Below are 24,123 nucleotides of genomic sequence, written 5' to 3' on the forward strand. Positions count from 1 at the left end.
ACAATGGAGAGTGTTTGACTAAATCTTTTAATTCCTTTTATTATTATATAGCCAATAAAGAGAAAAGTTGTTATCATGTTACAATTGCTAATTTTTACGTGCATATCTTTTCATTATTTATTTGTAACTTCATCAAAATTTATTTGTCGTATTTTATTTGTTTAGTTATTAATTTAAATATGTCAAATACCATGAGCGAGTAACTAGCCTCAATGAATTTCCTTTTAAAATAACTAAATACATAAAACAGTCCCACAAGTAGTAGTATTTAAATATTCTCCTAATTTATAATCTTTATCTCGTTGAGACAGGGAGAAGGCAAGGAAAAGCTTCTCTTTATTAAAACTAAACTAAAAAAAAGGGTAAAAACAAGCACTAGTACATGAAAAATCTAAGCCCCATAAGGAAGAAAATTATCATAGAAAATGTAGCAGATGATACTGTGATCGATGCTAGAATTCGTCCCTTATCCTTCCTTATTACCATCCCTTCTATTATGGGGTAGCTTATGACCAAGATATAGAGAGGCAAGAAAACTTGTAGAAACATCTTGTCCAAATTTCCAACAAGGATAGCTCTAGTGATTCCCACAAGAAGAGAAACCACGTTCAGGATAACTAGAACAACCAGCGGAACAAGAAACATAGCTGGTGTTCTGAAATCGAATTTTCCATTTCGGTATAGTTCAACTGTTTCGTCATCATCAACTTTGTTGGTGAGCAAGAAACTGGCTTCCCTCATACCAATCATCTTCATGAAAGCATCCAAGCTCCCATAGAGATGAGATGTGATTGATTTTATCATCCATAACCTTAGCTCATTTATCACTGAGCGAGGCGAGCCACTGATGAAGACCTCAAAAGAATGTTGAACAAGTGAGGAGGCAAAGATGAACAGAAATATAATGAAAAATGAGTTTGAAACCTGTTAGAGAAGGTAGATTTATTGTTAGGGAATTCTATAGTGATTTTGATATTACTATTTTGATAACGAGTGGTGTATATGATATTTACCTCAGGATACATAGGAATACCACTCAGCAAGCAGAGTTGAGGAACAGTAGCAAAACACCACAAAGGTAAGAAGTAAAGGGGAAAAAATGAGAGATATCCATAGCTCATTTTCTCAAGAAAGGACATTTTGGAGGGACCATAAACAAAAGGGCAAAACTTTGAGATACCGACTTCGACCTACCCTGAACTCCATCTTATTCCTTGAGTCAACAGATCATTCAAATTTGTGACACCAGAGCCCAAAAACTGCGGCGTTGATGAGCTCAGATAGATTGAAGTCCAGGCTTTGGATTGTAAGGTGAAGCCGGTCAAGTAATCTTCTGCTACTGAATAATGCAGAAAACCAACCTGTGGTTCCCATTTCAAGGAGAAGAAATCAATAAGTCAATATAAATTATAATCAATGAAAAGGTTGAGAAATGAAATCAAGTCCATAAACCAAGGCTAGCTCACATCTTGTGTGAGAACTTGGCTTGATATCTGAAATGAACACAATACACACACAACAAAAGGAACAAGAAAAGTAATGACAGAAAGAGAGAAAATAGAAACAAAGTTACTTGGTTCAGAGATTCCAATTAGGAACTCCTACATCCAAGGCAGGGAACTTATCTTCCCTAGTCGAATCCACTATGAAGAAGAGAGATTTACAGCACTAGAATACACCAGCTAAGATCTTTACAAGCCATTCACCAGGCCAAAACCCCAAAGCTTACAGTCACTCTCGTTTTCTTTCTCCACAAGAACAGAGTAGACAAAAACAAAGCCTCTTAGCACACTAAACTCTCTTGGCCTTTTTCTGAAATAATCTATGCCTTTTATAGATATAAGGCTTACAAACAAAGACCTATAGATACCTTAACTAACTAACTTGATTTAACTTGACTTAACAGAATAATAACAATCACTTGGTCTGCAGCCCAAGATAACGGTTTTAACTAACAGTCAAGAAATGCAAGTCACACATTAACAAACTCCACCTTGACTGGCAATTCTATAGGACTTAGTTGGAATCGACATAGGGAAACCTGCTCCAGCTGTAGTAACTAAGTAGGACCAACATTTAACAAGTCCAAAGCTTCCTTGAACTTGTTTGTTGGTATTCCCTTGGTTAACATATCAGCTGGATTAATTAAAGTAGATATCTTTTCTACTTTTATCTCTCCTTGTGCCACTACATCTCTTATGAAGTGCAGCCTAACATCAATGTGTTTTGTCCTTTCATGGTAAGCACTATTCTTGGACAAGTGTATGGCACTCTGTGAGTCACAATACTCCTTAGTATCTGCTGAATTCAGTTCCAGCTCTTTGGTTATACCTTGCAGCCATATTGCTTCCTTTATTGCTTCTGTAAGAGCCACATATTCGGCTTCAGTGGTAGACAAAGCCACAATGTGTTGCAAGTTTGATTTCCAGCTGATGACATTTCCACCAAATGTAAAAACAAAACCAGTTAAAGACCTTCTTTTGTCTAGATCAGCAGCATAATCTGAGTCACAGTAGCCTATAACTTCTTTTTCTCCTCTTTTGTATTCTAATCCCAGTTCTGAACTTCCCTTCAAATATCTCAGCAGCCACTTAACAGCTTGCAGTGAGATCGGGCAGGTTTGCTCATAAATCGGCTAATAAGGCTAACTCCATAAGCAATGTCAGGCCTTGTTCCTATCATTGCATACATAACACTTCCCACAGCACTAGAATAGGGAAGATTATCCATATATTTAGCCTCTTCATTTGATAGCTCACCTTTGACAGCTTCTAATCTGACATTTGCAGCAGTAGGAGTGCAAACAGTTTTAGCATCTTTTTGACCAAAGATTTCTATAATCCTTTTGATATAACCTGTTTGAGATAGTTTTAACAGTCCCTTTCTTCTATCTCTCTTGATTTCTATGCCAAGTATTCTTCTAGCAGGCCCTAGGTCTTTCATGTCAAATTCTGCCTTGAGAACCTCTTTTAACTTTCGAATTTCCTCCTTATCTTGGCATGCTAGAAGCATGTCATCAACATACAGTAGAAAGTAAATCATCACACCTTCTCTTATTTTTCTCAAATAAACACAGTGATCATAGTGACTTCTACTATATCCCTTGGTTAGAATAAAATCATCAAACCTTTTGTACCACATTCTTGGTGACTGCTTTAATCCGTACAGAGATCTTTGGAGCAAACAGACTTTCCCTTCTGTTCCTTTCTTGACAAAACCTTCTGGCTGAGACATGTATATATTCTCTTCAAGGTTGCCATGTAAGAAAGCAGTCTTCACGTCGAGTTGCTCTAATTCTAAATTCTGCATTGCTATAGCAGCAAGCACGAGCCTTATAGATGATAGTTTCACCACTGGAGAGAAAACTTCATGATAGTCAACCCCCTCGACTTGAGAGAATCCTTTTGCCACAACTCTAGCCTTAAACCTCTGATTTTCAACACCAGGAATAGCAGGCTTGATCTTATAAATCCACTTACATCCAATTATTTTCTTATTTTCTGGCCTGTCCACAAGCTTCCAAGTTTGGTTTTTCCAATGGGACTTCTTTTCTTCTTGCATTGCAGCTGTCCATTCCCTTCTATATTTGTTTTTGCTTACTTCAGCAAAGGAGGTTGGCTCTCCAAGCTCTATTGAGTCCCCAATATTCAAAGCATATGCAGTGATCTCGGATTGTGCAAACTGGGCTGAATATCTATCAGGTTTCCTTATTTCTCTCCTTGTTCTATCTCTGGCCAGCAAGTAGTCTCTTAGATCTTCATTGGTATCAGCTTGCTCCACTTCAATTTCTGTTTCAGCAGGCTCTTCCCTTGGATTTTCTTCACTATGCTCCACCTTAATTGTGTCATTGTTACCTGAAAAATCAAAGTTTGTATATGTCTGATCTTGTAGACCAGCATCAGATTTATTGTCCACCTTAAACTGTGAATTTTCAGTAATATTTTGTCCCTGCAAGTTAGTTTTGTAGCAAGAATTTTCATCAAAAATAACATGCTTACTAATGACACATTTTCTTTCATTTATTAACCATAGTTTATAACCTTTAACACCACTAGGATACCCAATGAAAACAGCTTTTAGAGCTCTTGGCTCTAATTTTCCTTGATTCTTATGCACATAAGCAATACAACCAAATGTTTTTAAATGAGACAAGTTTGGACTTTTACCAGTCCATACTTCCATAGGAGTTTTAAATCCTATAGCTGAAGAAGGTGACCTATTTATTAAGTAGCAAGCAGGAGAAGTAGCTTCAGCCCAAAAACACTTAGGCAAACCCGATTCGGATAGCATACATCTAACTTTATTTAGGATAGTCCTATTCATTCTCTCGGCTAATCCATTTTGTTGAGGAGTGTCAGGGCATGTTTTATGTCTTATAATTCCATTCTCAGCACAAAATTTGTTAAACTCACCACTACAAAATTCTAAACCATTATCTGTTCTTAGTTTTTTAAGTTTCTTTCCACATTGATTTTCAGTTGTGATTTTCCATTCCTTAAATTTACTAAAAGCTTCATGCTTATGTTTTAAGAAATAAACCCAAACTCTCCTAGAAAAATCATCAATTATGGACAAAAAATAATGAGAATCAGATAAGGAATTTGGTACCTGAGGTGACCCCCACAAGTCTGAGTGTACATACTCTAAGACTTCTTTTGTAGTGTGTACAGATCTTGCAAAACTCAGTTTGTGAGACTTCCCTAGAGCACAAGTTTCACAAAATTCCATTGAACCAATCTGTTTTGATTCCAAGATCCCTTGTTTGCTTAGTTCTTGTAGGCCTTTTAAGCTCATGTGTCCGAGCCTCTTGTGCCACAAGTAAGTTTGAGTTGGTGCTGAATTTAAAACTGCAACTTCACCATTTACAGCTTCACCTTGTAATATATATAGCCCTTGCTGATAGCATCCTTTTAGAACCACCATAACACCCTTCATGACCTTGAGTAATCCATTTTCCCCTTTGTATGTACAACCAGATTTATCTAACATTCCTAGAGAGATTAAGTTTCTTCTTAGTTTTGGAACCAGCCTAACTTCCTTTAATATTCTGTAAGAACCATCCCAAAGTTTCAGTCGAACACTTCCAATTCCAGTGACTTCACATGAGTTGTCATTCCCCATGATTACATTTCCACCACTCACAGGTTGGAAATTGAAGAGTAGCTCTCTTCTGTATGTCATATGGAACGTGCAACCAGAGTCCATGAACCATTCATGTTGTATCTTTGTTGAAGAGATTGATAAAACTTCTGCACTATCATATCCTTCAGACAAATTTGCACTGTCATGACCTTCAGCAGACTTTGAATTATCAGCTTTGTTTCCATTCAATCTATATGTACCATTGTCATTTGAATTCTTCCATTCTGGACAGAGTTTCTTTATGTGTCCCTCCTTTCTACACAGCCAGCATATCCTCTTAGTTTGTCCACCATTCCTAGATTGAGATCTTGAATGGCTTTTCCCTCTAGAAGTATTCCTCTTGAGTGATCTGCCCCTTGCATTTAAGCCTTCTGCAGTACCCTTCTTTTCAAAATTTAGCTCCAAATCTTTTGATCTAAGTGCACCTAAAACATCATCCAAAGACAAAGTATCTCTACCATACTTGATGGCAGTCTTTAGATCTTGATAATTTCCAGGCAAAGAATTTAAAATAATAACAGCTTGATTTTCTTCTGAATTTTTTTCATCAATATTAGCAAGACTCACTGTTATCTTTTTAAATTCATCCAAATTATCTTCTAAGGATTTAGTTGAATCCATCTTAAAACCAAACAATTGTTCCTTAAGATAAATTTTATTTGAAAGTGACTTAGTCATATACAAAGATTCAAGTTTTAACCAGATTTTTGCAGCTGTATCTTCATCATCAATTTGTCTTAAGACATTATCAGCAAGGTTCAGAATTAACAAACTAAAAGCAGATTCCATTACCTCAGTTTTCTGGGCAGCTGTGAGTGTGTCGGGCAGAGACTTCACTCCCAAAAGAGCTTGTGCACACTTTTGATGAACCAGCACAGCCCTCATCTTTTTTCTCCACATGTTGAAATCCCCTTTTCCATCAAACTTTTCTATCTCTATGCGTGACCCCATTGCTGAGTTCTTGTTCTTGATGATTTCTTGATTGAGATCTTGATATCAAAGCAGCCACGGAACCTGGTTCTGATGCCACTTGTGAGAACTTTGCTTGATATCTGAAATGAACACAATACACACACAGCAAAAGGAACAAGAAAAGTAATGACAGAAAGAGAGAAAACAGAAACAAAGTTACTTGGTTCAGAGATTCCAATTAGGAACTCCTACATCCAAGGCAGGGAACTTATCTTCCCTAGTCGAATCCACTATCACTACTACAAAAAAGGCCTTTTAGGACTAGCATTGCGAGTCCTAAAAAAGATTTTAGGACTCGCAGGGCGCGAGTCCTCTATTTGAGAGCCTTAAAAAATCCCATTGAGTGCCTTTAAGTAAGATTTTAGGACTCGCATTGCGAGTCCTAAAAGAATGATTTTAGGACTCGCAATGCGAGTCCTAAAAAGTCTTATTTTTAATTTTTGCGAGTCCTAAAAAGTCTTATTTTTAAATTTTAAAAAATTAATTGATAGCCAAAGCTCCCGTTGGAGCTCCGACATTAACGGCGGTGCCACCACCCCACGGTGGTGGTTCGGGAAAATGATCAATCATTTAGTGGGTTTTGATTCCCAAAGCACAAGGAATGTATTGGTGGTGTTCGTTTGGGTCGGGGTGGCTCGAGGCGGTCGGAAAATACTCAGAAGACTTTGGGAAAAATAGCACCACCGCAACTTCGAACGACTTTAGGCGGCGGAGGGCGGCGCGTGAGGGGCTGGGCTCGCGGGGGTCGAAGGTCGCCGACCTTCTGCGTCCATTGCGCCGACGCGTGTAGGAGAGGGGTGGCCGGAGCACCGCCGTCCGTTGCTTGGTTGTGGAGTTCTTGAGAGAGAGATAGAGAGAGAAATGGGGGAAGAGAGCAAGGAGAGAGAGAGAGAGAATGGGCTGTTGTGTTTTATTTTTCTTTGTGAAGTAATAAATAGTAAAATTTTAGTTAAAAAAATTGGGGGGAATTTAAAATTTTTTAAAATTCGAATTTTTAGAAGACACATAAGTTTTTAGGACTCGCAATGTGAGTCATAAAATAATGAAATCATTATTTTAGGACTCGCAATGTGAGTCCTAAAAACATTCTCGTAATTTTAGTTAAAAAAATTGGAGGGAATTTGAAATTTTTTTAAATTAAAATTTTTAGAACACACTAAGTTTTTAGGACTTGCAATGTGAGTCCTAAAATCATTCTTTTAGGACTCGCAATGCGAGTCCTAAAAACATTCTCGTAATTTTAGTTAAAAAATTGGAGGGAATTTGAAAATTTTTTAAATTAAAATTTTTAGAACACACTAAGTTTTTAGGACTTGCAATGTGAGTCCTAAAATCATTCTTTTAGGACTCGCAATGCGAGTCCTAAAAACATTCTCGTAATTTTAGTTAAAAAATTGGAGGGAATTTGAAATTTTTTAAAATTCAAATTTTTAGAACAAACTAAGTTTTTAGGACTCGCAATGTGAGTCCTAAAATCATTCTTTTAGGACTCGTAATGCGAGTCCTAAAAACATTCTCGTAATTTTAGTTAAAAAAATTGGAGGGAATTTGAAATTTTTTAAAATTCAAAATTTTAGAACACACTAAGTTTTTAGGACTCGCAATGCGAGTCCTAAAAACATTATCGTAATTTTAGTTAAAAAATTGGAGGGAATTTGAAATTTTTTAAAATTCAAATTTTAAAACACACATAAGTTTTTAGAACTCGCAATGCGAGTCCTAAATACATTATCGTAATTTTACTTAAAAAAATTGGAAAGAATTTGAAATTTTTTAAAATTCAAACTTTTAAGACACACATAAGATTTTAGGACTCGCAATGCGAGTCCTAAAAATATTCTTTTAGGACTCGCATTGCGAGTCCTAAAATGTCTAGGAGGTGTTTCTTTAAAAAAAAAAACTCAAACTTTTAGGACACACATAGTTTTTAGAACTCGCAATGCGAGTCCTAAAAGAAATTTTTTAAGGACTCGCAACGCGAGTCCTAAAAAGTCCAGGAGTTTATTTTTAGGACTCGCATCTAGGTGAGTGCCCTAAAATAGTTTCCTAAAAAGGTGTTTTTGTAGTAGTGTACGAAGAAGAGAGATTTACAGCACTAGAATACACCAGCTAAGATCTTTACAAGCCATTCACCAGGCCAAAACCCCAAAGCTTACAGTCACTCTAGTTTTCTTTCTCCACAAGAACAGAGTAGACAAAAACAAAGCCTCTTAGCACACTAAACTCTCTTGGCCTTTTTCTGAAATAATCTATGCCTTTTATAGATATAAGGCTTACAAAGACATATAGATACCTTAACTAACTAACTTGATTTAACTTGACTTAACAGAATAATAACAATCACTTGGTCTGCAGCCCAAGATAACGGTTTTAACTAACAGTCAAGAAATGCAAGTCACACATTAACATCTTGACCCCATTTTGTTTCACTTCCATAGGTGCAAGAAGCCAAAAATTTGGCCTCTTGTAACAATGCATTAGAAGAGTCTCTAATATTTGCTACATTAGGCTTCTTGTGATTAAAAAGAGATTTGATGAACTCATTGGATGGCCCAAAATACTTTTTCAGTTCCATTGGATCAGCACCTGTTTATAAAAACAGATAACCAGTTCAAGATACTATTTTTAGGTAAGACATACACATATTGCTAACAAATGATTATCCTGTCATATAAAGATGTAATTTAACAACGGCCTTACCTTCTTCCACATATCTGCCATATAAGGACACCCTTTTCAGGAAAAAGTCTGTACCAGACAATACAGGTCCATCCATACCTTGCCAGAGCAACTAAGAGATGTAAAAGAATTCAGACCAATTAATAACAAAGTCCATGATGTTTCAACATATCTAATTGAGCTAATATAATGACAAGATTTTGTTTGCTTACCGAATATGTTGACCTTAACTGACTGTCATAGATATCATTTCTAGAAACGTTGTGGAATCTCTGAGGGAACTGCACAAAAGCTAGAGAGGAAGATATTTTTGGATCAAGATGAAAGCACATAGCTTGTCTTGCTGATGTTGGATCATTGCAATACATGTCACAGTCAAGAGCAAGTATGTATGGAGAATTGCTTATCACACCGGAGACTCGAAGCTGTGGCAACAGGTTGATCAGCGAAGCTCAATGATTTATGATTTACGGAAGAAAAACAAATTATGATACCGAATATGTTGTTGTTTATGTAAAGGAAAAAGGAAATAAAACATACAAGAACATTAAATGCTCCAGCCTTAAAATGGTGAGGATGAGAAGGTCTTTTCTCCCTAGAAACATATACAAGTTGAGGCAACATAACTATCTCTTCTTGTTCTGTGTTGTCACTGGGATTTCCTTGGATCACCTGATAAAAGATAATAGTAAGAACAGAATCTCTAATCCCCCCTAATTTTGTTTACATGTGGCAAGAGGAAAGTAAGTACCTCAATGACAGATCGGTGATTTTTACCAGTGAAGCCACTAGTATCTACAAAGGTCTGTTTTATTCCTTTAATGCTTTCTTTGAACACTTGGTATCCTTCCTGTAACAAATATTGCTTAATACCAGCATAGCTATTTCGAACAAAGACATTTTCTGTTTTTTGTAGTAAAATTTTAGAAGTAGATAACGAAAGAAATTAAAAAGCATGCTTTAAGCTTCTCTTGTTCTGTCGTGAACTCATCAAAACTTTCCGAATGGCCATCATTATTCATTAATGATGAGAAATAAGCATCTGGACACCTCTTCTGGATTTTAAACCTCCTGCAAAATGGAATCCACCACTTCGCAAATCTCCAAGCCTCTCTCATTCCATTCAAAGTCACCGCAGAACCACCATCGTCGGAAAGATACACATGAAGCTTGTCAGGAGGGTAGTCCAGCGCCATGGCTGATATGACAGTGTTCATCACATGCAAAGTTGGCTCTCTATCTGGATCTGCTGTGAAAACAAAGACATCGATAGCTGGAAGTTTATCATTTTCTGGCAATCTCTCTGGAAATACAGAACGAGAAACGGGATGCCACCTTAAGGCTTGGGCTAGAAGCCATATAAGGAAGAGACACAGCTCAGAGAGAAAGAGAAGAAGCCATGGTAGAGATGGTATAATTCGTCTGGTCTCGATGTCATTTTGGAGAAAGAAAGAGGCCCTGTAATAGATCAAGAATAATACTGCTAATACATGAAGGAAAGATTGAAATCTGCTAAAGATGATGGAAGATTTATGGACACGGAAGACATGAAGAGGTTGATCAGAGTCCTCCATTAATGGAGTCTAGCTAGTGGTCAGTACTGATCAGTTTCGTATAGGCTCTAACACTACAATATAGCAAGAATGAAATTTATATATACTAGATATTTTATCAAGAAGTTTCCAAGGGACCTTCCTAATATCGACAAAGAAGAGTAAAAGAGTTAACACATGACCTTCTTTATCAGTTCATTGAATGAAAGGGAATACATCAATAGGACTAGACTAGTCAAGCACGTTTCAATCTCTGCTCGCATTTGGAAAAATATAGTCTTGCCACCCAAGTATTTTTTTTTTTAATTATCAATATTAGATATTTATTTCAAGTATAAAAATATGCAATACTGCAATAAATTTATTGCAACAGAATTAATAAAAACACATGTATGAACATATATACATATCAACAGGAATATTAAAGAAATGAATAATTGAAACTCAAATATATAGAATAAAATTTTCTAATAATTTCTTAAACTTTATAACAAGTTATTAACAAAACTATGTTTCTCCAATCTACAATCATTTAGAGAGAATATGATATATATAAAGAAAAGTAGGGAGATAATTTTTATTTGTGTGTATATTACAACCTAAAATAGAGTATATCTAGGGAAAATACAATTAATCACCCTAAAAAAAACTGAAATGATTAAAATACTAAATAAATGAAATATTAAAAAACAGAAACTATTCCTATTCGTAACTGTTAACACACCCCTTAAGTTGGACTAAAGATATGATAAGTCCAAGATTGTTTACAAGAAAATCAAATACTCGCTCGGACAACCCCTTTGTGAGAATATCGACTGACTGTTGATCTGTTATATTTATGTTTCCTCCTTCAATCTTCTCTTTGATGAAGTGACGATTCACTTCCACATGTTTAGTTCGATCATGATGTACAGGATTATGTGCAATGTTGATGGTAGACTGATTATCACAATAAAGCTAAATAGGAGCTACATACTCAATTTTAAACTCCTCTAGTAGGCGTTTAATCCAAATTGCTTCACATACTCCATGGGCCATGGCTCTATATTTTTCCTCTACACTGCTCCTCGCAACTACCGTTTGCTTTTTACTTCACCATGTAACGACATTACCCCAAACAATCGTACAATACCCAGATGTAGACTTTCTATCATCAACTGACCCAGCCCAATCTGCATCTGTGAACACTTCAACTTTCCTCTCGTTTGTCTTTTTGAAGAAAAGATATTTTCCTGATGTTTGCTTGAGATACCTCATAATTCTATATACTGCATTGAGATGTCCCTGACAAGGATTATGCATATATTGACTGACTAGACTCACCGCAAAGGCAATGTCAGGTATAGTATGTGAGAGGAAGATAAACTTCCCTACTAGCTGTTGGTACCTCCCTTTGTCAACTGGACTTCCTTCGAACATTCTCCTCTTGTCTCCAAGCTCAATTGGAGTCTTGTTGGGCTTGCTACTGAGCATTTATGTCTCCTTTAAGAGATCAAGAGTGTATTTCCTTTGGGACACAGAAATTCCACTTTTGCTTCTAGCAAATTCCATTCCCAAAAAATACCTGAGAGCACCGAGATCTTTGACTTCGAACTCCTTTGCCAACCTTTCTTTAATCATACTCATCTCTTCAGTATGGTTGCTAGTAACAATTATGTCATCAACATACAAGATCAGAACTGACATTTTCCCTTCGACTGAGTGTTTGATAAAGAGAGTATGGTCAGTCTGACCTTGCACGTATCCAAGCTCCTTGACAACCTTTAGAAAACGATTGAATTATGCTCGAGGAGATTGACACTACAACAATTTTCACTTTTAATGACTCTCTATAATGACTTACACCAATGGTGTAAGTCATTAAAAGTATTCAGGGATATTTAAAGTCTAATGGTGTAAGTCATTAAAAGTTATTGTTGATGACTACCAAGGTAAGTCATTAAAAGTGGTGGGAGACGTTAATTGAAAAATATGAATATAAAATTATTTATTTATAAAATATCAGACTTGTAAGAGCATCTGACGTCTCCCTTGAGAAGACGTGCCAGACATCTAACGTCTCCCCTGGGGAGACGTTAGATGTCTGGCACGTCTTCCCAGGGGAGACGTTAAATGTTTGGCCTAATATATATATTCAGCCTTTCTTTCTTCTTCCCCGAGCGCACGAACCAGAGGCGGAGAAGGGCGATTTTCTGGGCAATTTCAGGGCAATTTTTTGACGATTTTGGCCGATTTTAGGCTATAAAGTCTCATTTGAGGTAAGTTTTTATTATTTATAAGTGTTGTATAATAGTTAGGATAATTTTCATACTTATTGTCTCTAGTTATTAAGGAATTGATATTGAGATTTTAGGGTTTATGAGTTGCGGTTTTGGGTGATTTTTGGCTCAACAAAGTGGATTTAAAGCATATTTGAGGTAGGATTTCAAGATTAAACAATGTATTATAGTTAGAATGGTATAAAAAATTGTTTTTGTGCATTTTTTTTTATGATTTGTGGGTTTTATTAGAAATATTAGTTTAAAGTATGAAAAATAATTTTTATGTATATTTGAGATACTATATTGTTTAATTTTAAGATGATACCACATTATTTACTATTTTTAATTTTTTATTACTATTTAATCCGAAAATTATACATTTTTAATTAATTTTTAATGTTTGTTAAGTATATATATGTAAATATGTTTTGCTAAAATGTATTTAATAATTGTCTAAAATAAGAAAAATAATTTAATTTGAATTTTACATACAAAATAGTAATTCAAGTTTATAATGTTTATAATTTTTTTTAATTTATATTATTATTTAATTAGAAAATTATATATATTTGTAATATTTATTAAAATTTAAGTAGGTTATTTATATATAGTTATGTTATTTTATTGATTTAGTAATCTTTTATTAATTAATTAATTAAAAATTTTAAGTTGTGGTTTTAACTGAGATTTTTGCTTCAAATTTTTTATTTCAAGCACACATTTGAGGTTTTTAAGTTTCTAAAATTTCAATAATAAATTATTGTTAATCTAATTATTTAATGAAGTTTGTTTATTAATATTTTATTTATTAATTAATTTAGTTTTGTAGGTTGTGAATTTAATAGCAAAGTGTGCTCTTTGCAAAGTGAAGTAAATTTGTTAGCAAGGATTATTAATTGCAAGTGGTACATACATTATCTTCTTTCTTGTTTTAGTATTATTAAACTTTTGTTAGAGGAGTTTAAATATCTTAAATATTCATTCATAGTGAAGTAGGTTCTGAGATTAAAATTGTGTGTTTCGGTGATAACAGAAGGTTGAGAACTGTGTGTTTTAGTGAAGTAGGTTCTGGAAAATTTGTTTGTGTGCTGCGGAGCTATAAGGAAGAAACTTATTGTGTGTTATTTGAATTTTTTGACTTGTTGTTCACAGATGGTTAGATCACTATTATAGGGGAAATGCTGCTTGATTTTGTCTAGAATTATGTATTTTATTATTCTATTATTATATTTGTATTGTGTTGTGCTTATTCGATTGGATTTGATTAGATTGACAGATGGTTAAGTTACTAATATAGGGGAAATGCTGCCCAATTTTTCGTATGCTTATTTAGTATTTTTTTTTAGTTTAATTTTTCATAGACATAGTTAAAAATTTATTTATTATTAAAGTATATATAATTAAATAATAATTAACTAATATATTTTACTTTGTATTTTTTTGTAGCTAAACACTACGCCATATACACCAGCACATATTAATGAACTGCGACAACACTGGGCGAACCATATGCTACCGATAATTCAAGGTCATCGTCCCACATATTAGGTTTTTTTTTACATTTTATTTCTTACCTTATGTCTAGCTAGCTAGAGTAATATTTGTTAATTTTGTATGTTTAACAACAAATATTACAATTTTGTATATTTAGCTAACAAAAACATATTATATACACATTTCATTTTTATTAATGAAAATTCACAATTTAAATTTGCATATAATTTATATTTTTTAATTAATATATTTAATTCTATTTCAAAAAAATATATATTTAATTCTATTTCAAAAATATATATATATTTAATTCTATTAATTAATATACTGAAAATAATTATTTAATTATTTTTTTAAAAAAATTACAAAAACCAATGACGTCTCCCAGGGGGAGACGTTGGAAGTCTACAAAGTCTCCCCATGGGAGACGTTGTAGGTACCTATGACGTCTCCCATGGGGAGACTTTGTAGACTTCGTACGTCTCCCCCTGGGAGACGTCATAGGTTGTACACGTACACCCTATGACGTCTCCCAGGGGGAGACGTTGGAAGTCTACAAAGTCTCCCCATGGGAGACGTCATATGGCCACTTTAGATGGCTCCTACAACAACGTCTCCCCTAGGGGGAGACATTAAATGTCTACAATGTCTCCCCCATATAGCCATTAAATGTCTATTTTGTTGTAGTGTGAATTAGACCGTAGAGAGATTTGTTTAGTTTGCAGACTTTAGTTGAATTGGGAGATTCTTCAAAACCTGAAGGCTGACTCATGTACACCTCTTCTTCCAGCTCGCCATTCAAGAAAGCATTTTTTACATCGAGTTGATGCAATTCCCAATCCAAGTTGACTGCTAACGAGAGCAATACTCTGATAGTATTGAGTTTCGCAACTAGAGCGAATGTCTCAGTGTAGTCAATTCCATAAGTTTGAGTAAATCCCTTGGCAACTAATCGAGCTTTGTACCTCTCAATGGATCCATTTGCATTGTACTTGACTGTAAACACCCATTTGCACCCTATTATCTTCTTATCTGGTGGTAACTCCACCAGTCTCTAAGTTCTATTCTGTTCAAGTGCTTTTATCTCTTCGAGAACTGCTGCCTTCCATTGAGGAGTATCAAGTGCTTCATTGATGTTCCTGGGAATCACAAATTCTGATAGACTAGAGGTAAAAAATTTAAATGGAGATGGAGATGAATTTCGAAATAGGGTGTTGAGTACAAGATCTAGTTTCTTTTATTAACGCAATAGGAATGTCTAGATCTGACTAAGTGTTTGAGGGAGGAGTACCTGAATCATTTGTGGGAAGTGGTTCTATCACTGGATCAGGCTCTTGACTGTGATGAGGATTTGTGACTTGTTTATTTCTTCTGAAATACACCTGAATTTTTTTTTGTAAGTCTTGAGGTCTTTCTGTTTCTAAGATGTTCTCTGAAGAAGAAGAAGGATTTTCTTTTCTTGGATCTGAAGAGAATGGAGTGTCTAGAGGTTTTTCTGGATCTGAAGAAAATGGAGTGTCTAGAGGTAATTCTAAACCCCACGGCCACTGAGCTTCTTGCTTGTGATGACTATGCTCCCTCTGAAGCAAGGTGGGGTGAAATATGGATTTAAAAAAAAAAAAAGTTACATCACTTGACATGTATGATTTTTTTGTGAGTGGACAATAGCAACGATAACCTTTCTGGGTAGGAGAATAACCCAGGAACACTGTTTTTATTGCTCTAGGATCAAGTTTACTACGATTGTGAGAGTGAACGTGAACAAAAGCAGTGCAGCCAAAAACTTTGACTGGTAGAGAATTTGAAGAAGTGTGAGGATAGAGTGATTGAAGGAAAAAATATGGTGTCTTGAATTGAAGGGGTCGACTTGGAAGGCGGTTAATGAGGTATGTAGCAGTGAGAACAACATTGCCCCAAAGATATTTTGGAACATGCATAGTGAACATGAGAGCACAGGCTACTTCTAAGAGTGACGATTTTTCCGTTCAGCAACCCCATTCTGTTGCCGAGTATCGACACACGAACTTTGATGAACAATCCCGTTTTGGAGAAGGTAGGGACCAAGAGTGGTATTGAAATATTCAGTACCATTGTCGGCACGAAGTATTCTGATAGAGGTTTGAAATTGTGTTTGGATCATATGATGAAAGTTTTGAAAAACCTGACATGTATCAGACTTATGCTTAAGCAGATAAACTCAAGTAATACGTGTGTGATCATCAATAAACATAATAAACCAACGCTTACCATGAGCAGTAGAGACCTTGGATGGTCCCCCAAATATCACTATGAACAAGAGAGAAAGGACTAGAAGGTATATACATCCTTGGAGGAAATGAAACAAGTGTATGTTTGGCAAATTGACAGATATCGCATTGAAATTCAGCATCATTTTTATTGAAAAATAAAAATGGAAACAGATGTTTTAAATATAAAAAACTTGGATACCCAAGTCGACAATGCCATAACATAATGGTATTAAAATTGGAATCAGAAGCAGAGTTTGAAACATAAGTAGAAAAGGAACTTGGAACTTTGTTGGTTGGATGTTTCCTGTCGAAGAAATAAAGTCCGTCACGAATCTTAGCATTGCCAATCGTCCTCCCCGATGATAGATCCTAACATTGGCAAGAATTGGACACAAATTTTGTTATATTATTTTATAATATAATGTAATATTATATTATATTATAATATAATGTTTTAGATTAAATAAATGTGACAAAGTGTGTCACATATTGTAACATATAATAGAGAGTTACAATATTTAGATATATGAGATATATCCAAATAATGTAACATATTTGGTGTTACAAATTTGTAACTTCCAAATATTACCCTTTATTGTGTAAAATTGTTGTTACACAATATTGAGATGAATTTCATAAAACCATATGTGATATGGCTGTTAGAGATATGATTTTAACCCCAATAATGTGTTTTGGGAGTTACAAAATCATTTGGGAGGGTTTGGAACCGTTTAGAAAAATAGCACATTTTTTGTGCTGAAATTGGTAAGTGGCTGCGGCTACCAACATTCAGTGGCCATGGTCTGTGGGTCAGAGACCAGTGGCCACGACCACTAATGTCTCTGGCCGCGGCCATAGGCCAAAACTGACCAAATTTTCAGTTTTTTCAATCTTTGTTGAACGGCTCAAAAAACCCAAATAACTCCCAAATCTCATTTTTAATTCCATATTAATCCAATTAAACATTGGTAACAGCCATGGGGGTTGGTGGAATTTGAAATTCAAAGGGTGTCTCTAAACTCTATAAATAGGAGCCTATAGCTCACTTGTAAGACACAACATTTCTATCCATTAGAGCACTTGGCTAGAAACACCTTGAGGCTTGATAATTCCAGAAAGCTTTTCCTATAATCTGTGAGAGATCCCTTAGTGCTTGAGTTAGGGGGAAATAAGCTTTTGGACAAAGGTTTTAAACCTTGTTCAAGTTGGTGATCCCCAACCCTCTTCACTTAGGTTGTGTAAGTGAGAGTTTTTTGTATTTCTGTTATTCTTTCTATTGTATTGTTTTCTTCTTATTCTCTTGTTCTTTTTACTTGTATTTCTTGTTCAAGAGTTGTAATCTTTTCTTTTCTTTTGTTTCAAACACTTTACTTTATTTGTAACCTTTTGCTTAGAGTTGTATTTTACTATTCTATTCTTCTTCATCATCTTCTTCATTTCCTTTGTTTTATTTGTATTTTCAGTTATAGAGTTGTAACACTTTATTTAATCAATCCTTGTCTATTATAATATTTTGCATAGAGTTGTAACATATCATTATCAATTTCCATTGAGGCAATTTATATTTTCCTAACAAATTTAGCAAGGCAATTGTTATCAAAAGTCAATTTGTGAACATAAATTAAATTGCATTTTAAAGAAGGAACATAAAGAACTGATTTAAGAAGTAAATCAGTGGACAATTTAATGGTGCCAATTCCTACAATAGGGGATTGAGTGCCATTTGCAATCTTGACATTAGTCTTTGTCGAACAGGGACAATAAGAATCAAATAAATGAGATGAAACTGTCATGTGATCTGTTACACCAGAATCGATTATCCACGGAGTTTGGGCAGCGGAAGAGAAATTAACGGAATGTGCCACTGAAGCACTATGAGATTCGGATCCAGATTCGAGTGCCATGGAAGATCGACTCAAGATAGTATACAATTGTTCAATTTATGCATTACTGAAGGAAGGGACAGCAGTATTTTTAGTTTCACTCTGAACGTGGTTGGCCTTTTTTTCATTCTGGTGACAAGGAGTCCAGTTTGGTGGTTTTCCATGAATTTCCCAACAGGTAGACCGGGTGTGACCATGACGTTGACAATGATCACACAAAGGTCTGTCACCCTTCCGATTAGGTCGAGGATCAGGATTGGATTTGCCAGATTGTGGTTGGCCGGTTTTAGAAACAAGTGCCGAACTTTTAATTGATTGTGGTTTCGAGTTATTGAGCATGATGTGACGGCGTGCTTCTTCACGTCTGACCTCAGAGAATGCTTCTTCAGTATCAGGAAATGGAGAGCGACCAACCAGACTACCTCTAACTTCATCCAGATTGTTGTTCAACCCCGTAAGGAACTCGAAGACGCGTTCTTTCTCTAGTTGTTGTCGCTGGATTGTGGTACAGTTGGCACATAGTGGTGTGGTATCCAGATCCAGATCAAGTTCCTGCCATAAGTCTTGTAAATTCGAAAAATATTGGGTAACAGTTTAATTACCTTGCTTAATCTCTCAGTTTGGTGCGGATCTCAAAAATTTGAGAAGCGTTACCAAGGTCAGAGTACATTTTTCGAGCAGCGTCCCATACTTCCTTAGCAGTCTTAAAGAATAAAAATCTGAAGCTAATTTTTTGATCCATCGAATTAATTAGCCATGCAAGAACTATAGAGTTTTTAGCTTGCCATACTTTGTACATAGGATCAGTGGAAGGTGGTGTCGGGAGATCACCAGTGATGTACCCAAGTTTCCCACATCCACAAATGACGAGTTTGACTGATTGAGCCCACTGAAGATAATTTTTTCCATCAAGCTTGTGGGCTGTGATATGAAGAGAGCTATTGTCATGGCTATACAGAGATCCTATAGAGCCACTGGATTGAGCTTGCGATGGAGGAATAGATCCTCTCGTCTCAGAAGAAACTTCCTCACTGGTAGACATTGTCGGATTGAAGGAAAAAATGGCAGCGCAAAAAAAATTGGGCCTGGGTGACTTGGGCTTCAGACAGAGGGCTTTTTTTGTGGGCCTGGGTTAATAAGGATTCAGGCATAGGGTTTTTGGGCCTGGATTAATAAGGCTTCAGACAGTTTTTAAAAAAAAGAAACTATTTTTTTTTCTGGGACTTGACGAAGGGACAAAGGTGTTGGGACTTCACGAAGCAGGGAATCGCCTGGAGCACAGACTGATTCGCCTGAGAGCCTGGAACACGCTGGACTACTTCGTTTGGGACGTGCGAATGGACAGAGGAACAACTTAATTGGTGCACGAGAGATAAAACCTCGCCTGGAGCACTTTGAACGTCATTTGAAAGCTGAGGAACGATCAACATAAAAATTGGAGAAAAACCAGAGGGTGGTCAGGAGAGAGAGCAAATCGAGAGCCTTAGTTCTCTGATACCATATAAAGAACAGTAGGGAAATAATTTTTATTTATGTGTATATTACAACCTAAAATAGAGAGAATATATAAGGGAAATACAATTAACCACCCTAAAAATTTGAAACGATTAGAATACTAAATAAATGAAATATTAAAAAATAGAAACTACTCCTATTCGTAACTGTTAAACAATATATATCATCCACAAAATTAAATATTGACAGGGATTTTTCCACCCTAACAAACCCAATTCTCAATCCCCTCCAAAAAAAAAAAAAAACAAAAACTAATTCTCAAAATATATATTTTTCTTTGGACAAATAGAAATTTTCCCTCCTGAACTATTGCCCTTGTAGAGTTTTACCTTCCAAATTTTTATGCTTGGCAAAAATTTCTCCAGAACTATAGTAACCATTGCAAACGTGCCCCTTCTGTCATATTCAATTCATTTTTTTTAAACAGTTTGTTAATGTGGCTACCTGTCGCAGGCATAGTTGCACTAGTAGGGTCTATTTAACTAACTAAAGTTAGTCAAAATTGAGTTTATTAATGCTAAATATACAAACATTTGCTCCTAAAAGAAACCGAGATGCTTGGTTCGATTGGGTCACAAAAGTTGTCAAAAGTCTTGGGTACATACAAGGTCGAACTGATCATACATTGTTCATTAAGCAATCAGGAAAAAGGAAAATTACTCTCCTGATAGTATATATCGATGATATAATTGTCACTGGAAGTAATGCCAAGGAGATAAGTCTAATCAAAGAGATGATGGCAAAGGAGTTTGAAGTTAAAGTTCTCGGGGCATTAAAATATTTTCTAGGTATGGAAATTGCCAGAAGCAAAAAAGGCATTTTTGTATCTCAATGAAAATATACTCTTGATCTCAGAAACTGGGATGCTCGGTTGCAAGCCTAGCAGAACTCCAATTGAACTTGGAGACAAGACTAAAATGTTTGAAGGAGATTCAGTTGAGAAAGGAAGATACCAACACCTAGTAGAGAAGCTTATTTATCTATCTCATCAGTATATGCACGATCCGTGTCAAGGCCATCTCAATGCTGTGTATAGAATCTTGAGATATCCGAAACAAGCACCAAGAAAGGAACTATTCTTCAAAAAGACAAAAAAAAGAAAGGTTGAAGTCTTTACAGATGTTGACTGGGCTAGATCAATTAATGACAGGAAATCTACATCCGGTTATTGTACCCTACTATGAGGTAATCTAGTTACTTGGAGAAGTAAAAAGCAAATCGTTGTTGCAAGAAGCAATGTAGAAGCAGAATTTAGGGCTTTGGCTCATGGGGTATGTGAAGTTATATGGAAAAAATTATTGCTTGGACAATTAAAGATAGAATACGAAGCTCCTATCCAATTATTCTGCGACAACAAGTCCACCATTAGCACATAGTCCTGTACATCATGACAGAATCAAGTAGAAGTGGATTGACACTTTATCAAAGAAAAAATTGATGAGGGATAATCAACGTTAAGCATGTGCACACTGATCAACAACTGGCATATGTACTAACTAAGGGACTATCTGAACGAGTATTTAATTTCCTTACAAACAAGCTTGGACTTATTAACATCTATAGTCAAGCTTGAGGGGGAATGTTGACAGCCAGGAAATAAAATCACAAAGATATGCAATATTATTTGTTGTTTTAGATGTGATAGCTGCAGTCTTTTATTGTATATAAGTTTCCTTATTTATAGGGTTTTTATTCTTTAACATTTATTGTGATTATTTTGTACAGTCCCTATAAAAGAGCAAACCTAGTATTGATCGAAGATACAAGAAAAACAATTTCAAATCTTCTCTCATTTTATTCTTTAATACAAAACTGTTGTTTCATAAGAAAGAAATCAACATCACTACCAATTACCAAACTCAACTTTCTCTGGTTTGAAAAAATGGAATAGACTTAGACATGGCCAAACCAACATATGGCAGTCTAAGTATGGTTTTCAAGTTCAAAGTACATTAAGCTTTCAAAAGATTTAACCAAAATCAACTCATTGGTGGCTATTTAATAAAATAATTGCCAACAATATTACATATAATATGATAATTAAGCTGGGATAGGAACAAATGCGAAGCTGGGTCTTGGCAGACTTGGCACACAAAATTCTCTCAATGAGTTTGACATTACAATTACAGTTAGAACATTGTTATGAAACTTATTTTAAAGCTCCCACCTAACTTGAAGTCTTGATCAAAACAAATTATAAGCCTACAACTGATGAAATAATACATCCTATAATCTAATTATCCATTTCTCTAAATGTCACATTCTTCATTTGCAACAACATACATTCGCCATGTTATATGCTCCAATATTCATACAAAAAATGCAATAAATTTTCTAACAAAGCTACCAAGAAAGTGCATCATCAGTAGCAAGGTCGTAATACGTAACCAACCTGGACGCCAAATATATATGCTATAGATCATGTTGTCACCAAGCTTGCATTGTAAGGCATTCGTAGTACACATGAAGTTGACGATAAAAGAAGCCATTAAGGAGAAGCTTATGCTTTAAAACATTTGTTGAGGCTAATTATACTACAGATAGCTTCAGTGGAGATAGAGCTCAGTAAGACTGCAAAACGAGCAATTGATTGAACATCTACAAGGCTACACCAAAAGCTACACCAGGTTCTCGAAAGTTGTCAAAAGTCTTGGGTACACACAGGGTCAAACTGATCATACATTGTTCATTAAGCAATCAGGAAAAAGGAAAATTAATATCTTGATAGTATATGTCGATGATATAATTGTCACTAGAAGTAATACCGAGGAGATAAGTCTAATCAAAGAGATGATGGGAAAGGCGTTCGAAGTCAAAGATCTCGGGCATTAAAAATATTTTCTAGGTATGGAAATTGCCAGAAGCAAAAAAAGCATTTATGTATCTCAACAAAAATATACTCTTGATCTCCTAAAAGAAACCGGGATGCTCGGTTGCAAGCCTAGCAAAACTCCAATTGAACTTGGAGACAAGACTAAAATGTTTGAAGGAGATCCAGTTGAGAAAGGAAGATACCAGCACCCAGCAGGGAAGCTTATATATCTATCTCATCAATATATGCACGATTTGTGTCAAGGCCATCTCAATGCTGTGTATAGAATCTTGAGATATCTGAAGCAAGCACCAGGAAAGGGACTATTATTCAAAATGACAAATGAAAGAAAGGTTGAAGTCTTTACAGATGCTAACTGGGCTAGATCAATTAATTAGAGGAAATCTACCTCCGGTTATTGTACCCTACTATGGGGTAATCTAGTTACTTGGAGAAGTAAAAAAGCAAACCGTTGTTGCAGGAAACATTGTAGAAGCAGAATTTAGGGCTATGGTTCACAGGGTATGTGAAGTTACATGGCTAAAACGACTGATTAGAGAATTAAAGATAGAATATGAAGCTCCTATCCAATTATTCTGTGACAACAAGTCCACCATCAGAATAGCACATAATCATGTACATCATGGCAGAACCAAGTATGTAGAAGTGGATCGACACTTTATTAAAGAAAAAATTGATGGATGGATAATCAGCGTTAAGCATGTGCACACTGATCAACAACTGGCGGATATACTAACAAAGGGACTATCTGAATGAGTATTTAATTTCCTTACGAACAAGCTTGGAATTATTAACATTTACAGAACCGTCAAGCTTGAGGGGAGTGTTGACAGCCAGGAAATAAAATCACAAAGATACACAATATTACCTGTAGTTTTAGATGTGATAGTTGTAGTCTTTTATTGTATATAAGTTTCCTTATTTATAGGGTTTTTTATTCTTTAATATTTATTGTGATTATTTTGTACAGTCCCTATAAAAGGGCATACCTAGTATTGATTGAAGATACAAGAAAACACAGTTTCAAATCTTCTCTCATTTTATTCTTTAATACAAAACTGTTGTTTCATAAGAAAGAAATCAACATCACTACCAATTACCAAACTCAACTTTCTCTGGTTTAAAAAAATGGAATAGACTTAGACATGGCTAGACCAACATATGGCAGTCTAAGTATGGGTTTCAAGTTCAAAGTACATTAAGCTTTCAAAAGATTTAACCAAAATCAAGGATATGGCAAAATCAACTCATTGGTGGCTATTTAATAAAATAATTGCCAACAGTATTACATATAATATGATAATCAATTATATTAAGCTGGGATAGGAACAAATGCGAAGCTGGGTCTTGGCAGACTTGGCACACAGAATACGAAATTGAAATTACAATTACAGTCAGAACATTGCTATGAAACTTATTTTAAAGCTCCCCACCTAACTTGAAGTCTTGATCAAAACAAATTATAAGCCTACAACGAAATAATACATCCTAAAATCTAATTATCCATTTCTCTAAACGTCACATTCTTCATTTGCAACAACA

General features: G+C 35.3%; 1 protein-coding gene and 1 pseudogene across 1 annotated transcript; both read right to left on the reverse strand.

Moving 5' to 3' along the window:
• Positions 1-204: 204 nt before the first annotated feature.
• On the reverse strand, positions 205-10,426 carry LOC133819028 (cellulose synthase-like protein E1; annotated as a pseudogene).
• A 1,012-nt stretch (positions 10,427-11,438) lies between these two features.
• LOC133815234 (uncharacterized mitochondrial protein AtMg00240-like) lies at positions 11,439-12,032 on the reverse strand. The gene is made up of 2 exons (XM_062248090.1): positions 11,911-12,032; positions 11,439-11,811 (listed from the first exon to the last, which is right to left on the reverse strand). The coding sequence occupies exons 1-2, from the start codon at positions 12,030-12,032 to the stop codon at positions 11,439-11,441; spliced, it is 495 nt and encodes a 164-aa protein (XP_062104074.1).
• Positions 12,033-24,123: the final 12,091 nt, after the last annotated feature.

Source organism: Humulus lupulus, chromosome 2, assembly GCF_963169125.1.
Source record: "Humulus lupulus chromosome 2, drHumLupu1.1, whole genome shotgun sequence".
NCBI lineage: Eukaryota > Viridiplantae > Streptophyta > Magnoliopsida > Rosales > Cannabaceae > Humulus > Humulus lupulus.